The following is a 2,665-nucleotide window of genomic DNA, read 5'->3' as shown; positions in this document are numbered from 1 at the left end:
CACACACACACAAACACACTCACTCATGCATGCACGCACACATACATTGGCATCAACTTCCCACAGAGAAGTAAGATTTAAAGTTAGATTATCCAAATAATTCTTACCCAATTGAAATTCACTCCTGGGCTTGATGGCTGGAAGTTTACATTGCCATTCAAAAGCATTTGGATAGGAACTCATTGGTTTAGAAAGCCCAGATAAAAGTTTGAGAATCAATTGATCATCCCATGGGTTCTCAACAGAGAAGTCTTAAAGGAATAGGAACAAAAAAAGAAATATGAATTCAATACTAAAGAATTTTACCAAAGAAATTATGAAGTAGTAGATACATTCATTAAATAAGCTTTCAAATCTTTAAAGACAATTAATCCAAACACTAAAGAACCATCTTCAAAACTCAAAATTGACAGTTCTGTGCAGTTCACTGTTTGCCATTTTAGATTTACAAATGTGGATCAATATTCAGTTGTGACAAAGAGAATCAATACCAGGTGCTTCTATTCCACTCACCTGGAACTGCTAGATTCTGCTATTAACACAATCATGGGTATGTGTCTTAAGAGCAGACTCGGACGTTAGTTACTTCGAAAGTGCTCAAGTAAACACAAATTCTTCCATTGCTTTTCCACTTATATCATCCACAAAACACTTATACTACCTTATGTGCAATTTACATGTATGAGATGTATTTTGGGTCCACGAAGGGAAATAATTTCTAAAAGGAAGAAAAAGGTTTCTCTTCCATCTAGAATATTATGCTGGGCATGTGCAGAACACTTTTGAGTACTTTACGTCTATTAACCTGTTTGGTTCTTCTAATAAACCTCTATGGTAGGTGCTGGCATCAGCTCTACTCTATAGAGAACAGAGTGGTACAGAGAATTGAAATAATCTCAGCTAAGATCACACAAGATTACTTGTGTAGGGGAGCTAAAATTAGAACCCAGGCTTATACCCAGAGTCTGTGCTCCTTCTTAACCACTATGCAAGACCATCTGTAACATGAGGGGTGGGGCCGGGCAGGAAGTTATTTATCTTTGAATGAACTTCAGTTAACTTTTCTATAACATAGGGATAACAGTATTGGATTAAATACCTGGTGTACAGTAGGCTCTCAAATTATAATTCCCTGTCCCACCAGTAATTATTTTGACATCTTCTAAAATGGATCAATTTGCCCTCCAAACATGCTATTGTTATACTACATTGTGATGCAGTTAATGAAAGTTTTATCTGAAGTCAATGACATTTGCTCTACTCAGTGACATTCAAGTCCCCATTCTCTAGCACTTCTTTCATGGAACAGCTTTTCCCATGGCACTGTCCTTATTCAAGGGCACAACTAGGATCGAGCATCTGTTCATACTTGGAGCATCGACATTCCCACGTGAACCTGTTTGCATTTGTTCTGCTTGCAGCCCAGCGATAGCATCTGGTGGATCCTCTGCAATGGCAATGGCAGTGTCTGTGAGTTTACAGGCCTCAAGGCCCCGTTCTGCCTCACACGTAAGTACACCACCTGCAGTGGGCTGGTTCAGACGGAGTGATGATGCTGAACATGTGTCAGAGGGAAATGCTTGTTCCGGGTTTTTCTCTAGAATTGGACTGGATATGCAAAAGGGATAAAGAGGAAACAAAACATCACATGATTAGAAGCCTGCTGGATTTGGTCACATAGAAGTCCCACAAAGTAGTTTCCTTTTCATTCTAGGAATGACATTTCACAATAGCTTCATGGACTAAAAGTTGACGAAAGGATTCTCTTTAGACAAAATATGAAAATATACATCTAGTATAATATAAATAGAAATAAGAAAATCAAAGACATAGTAATTGTGTATGCTAAAGAGGTGAGATGATACATTGGATATTCTTTAGTATGAAACATGGGGAATAATGAGTTTATTTCTCCAAGCTGCATATAAGCAACACTATCGTAATCAAGACTGAATATTCCTGACCTTATTCTGAAGATGGCTTCTTCTGTAACACTGAAGCAAATAGAAAATATCAACCACAGTCTAACAGTTTAACAGTCTATGACATTTATTTCCAAATACACAATCATGTTCTACTCAATGGCAATGTGGTCAACAATGACATGTGGTCACATAAGATTAAAATGGACTGGAAAACTTCCTATTTTCTAATGACATCTGGATGATCCTGACCCTGTGTGGTCCTAGACTAATGCATATGTTTGTGTCTGAGTTTTTAACAAAAAAAGTTTTAAAAGTAAAATTATAAAAAAATTTTATGAATAGAAAAAATGCCCATAGAATAAGGATTAAAGATATTTTTATACTGCTATATATACAATATGTTTGTGTTTTAAGTATTACTACAAAAAAGCAGTTAAAAAATTAAAGTTTAGAAATAAAAAAATTGCAGTAAGCTAAGGTTAACTTATTACTAATGACTGAAAAACATTTTTTTAAACATATTTTTCCATGGTTTATTTATTTATTTAATTTATTGTTGGGGATTCATTGAGGGTATAAGAAACCAGGTTTCATGGATTACATTTGTTAGGTAAAGTCCCTCTTAGAATCATGTCTTGCTCCCCAAAGGTGTGGCACACACCAAGACCACACCCCCTCCCTCCTTCCCTCTCTCTACTAATCCCTTCCCCACTCCTCCCTCCTTCCTCTCTCTGCTCACC

The 2,665-nt window shown here is 36.5% G+C and overlaps 1 protein-coding gene across 3 annotated transcripts in view; it reads right to left on the bottom strand.

The window, feature by feature from the left end:
- Positions 1-2,665, bottom strand: part of BUB1 (BUB1 mitotic checkpoint serine/threonine kinase) — a 45,090-nt gene that overhangs the window by 12,810 nt on the left and 29,615 nt on the right. For all 3 annotated transcript variants that reach the window (XM_003799255.3, XM_012811060.2, XM_003799256.2), the window contains 2 exons: positions 1,370-1,608; positions 108-251 (listed from right to left, as the gene is read on the bottom strand). In XM_003799255.3, the coding sequence (XP_003799303.1) occupies positions 108-251; positions 1,370-1,608 (383 nt within the window). The remainder of the gene's footprint in view (positions 1-107; positions 252-1,369; positions 1,609-2,665) is intronic.

This window comes from Otolemur garnettii, unplaced genomic scaffold (genome assembly GCF_000181295.1).
Source record: "Otolemur garnettii isolate 467f Iridium unplaced genomic scaffold, OtoGar3 scaffold00148, whole genome shotgun sequence".
Classification (NCBI taxonomy): domain Eukaryota; kingdom Metazoa; phylum Chordata; class Mammalia; order Primates; family Galagidae; genus Otolemur; species Otolemur garnettii.
The sequence above is the reverse complement of the archived record's forward strand: the minus strand, read 5'-3'. Positions and strand labels throughout refer to the sequence as shown.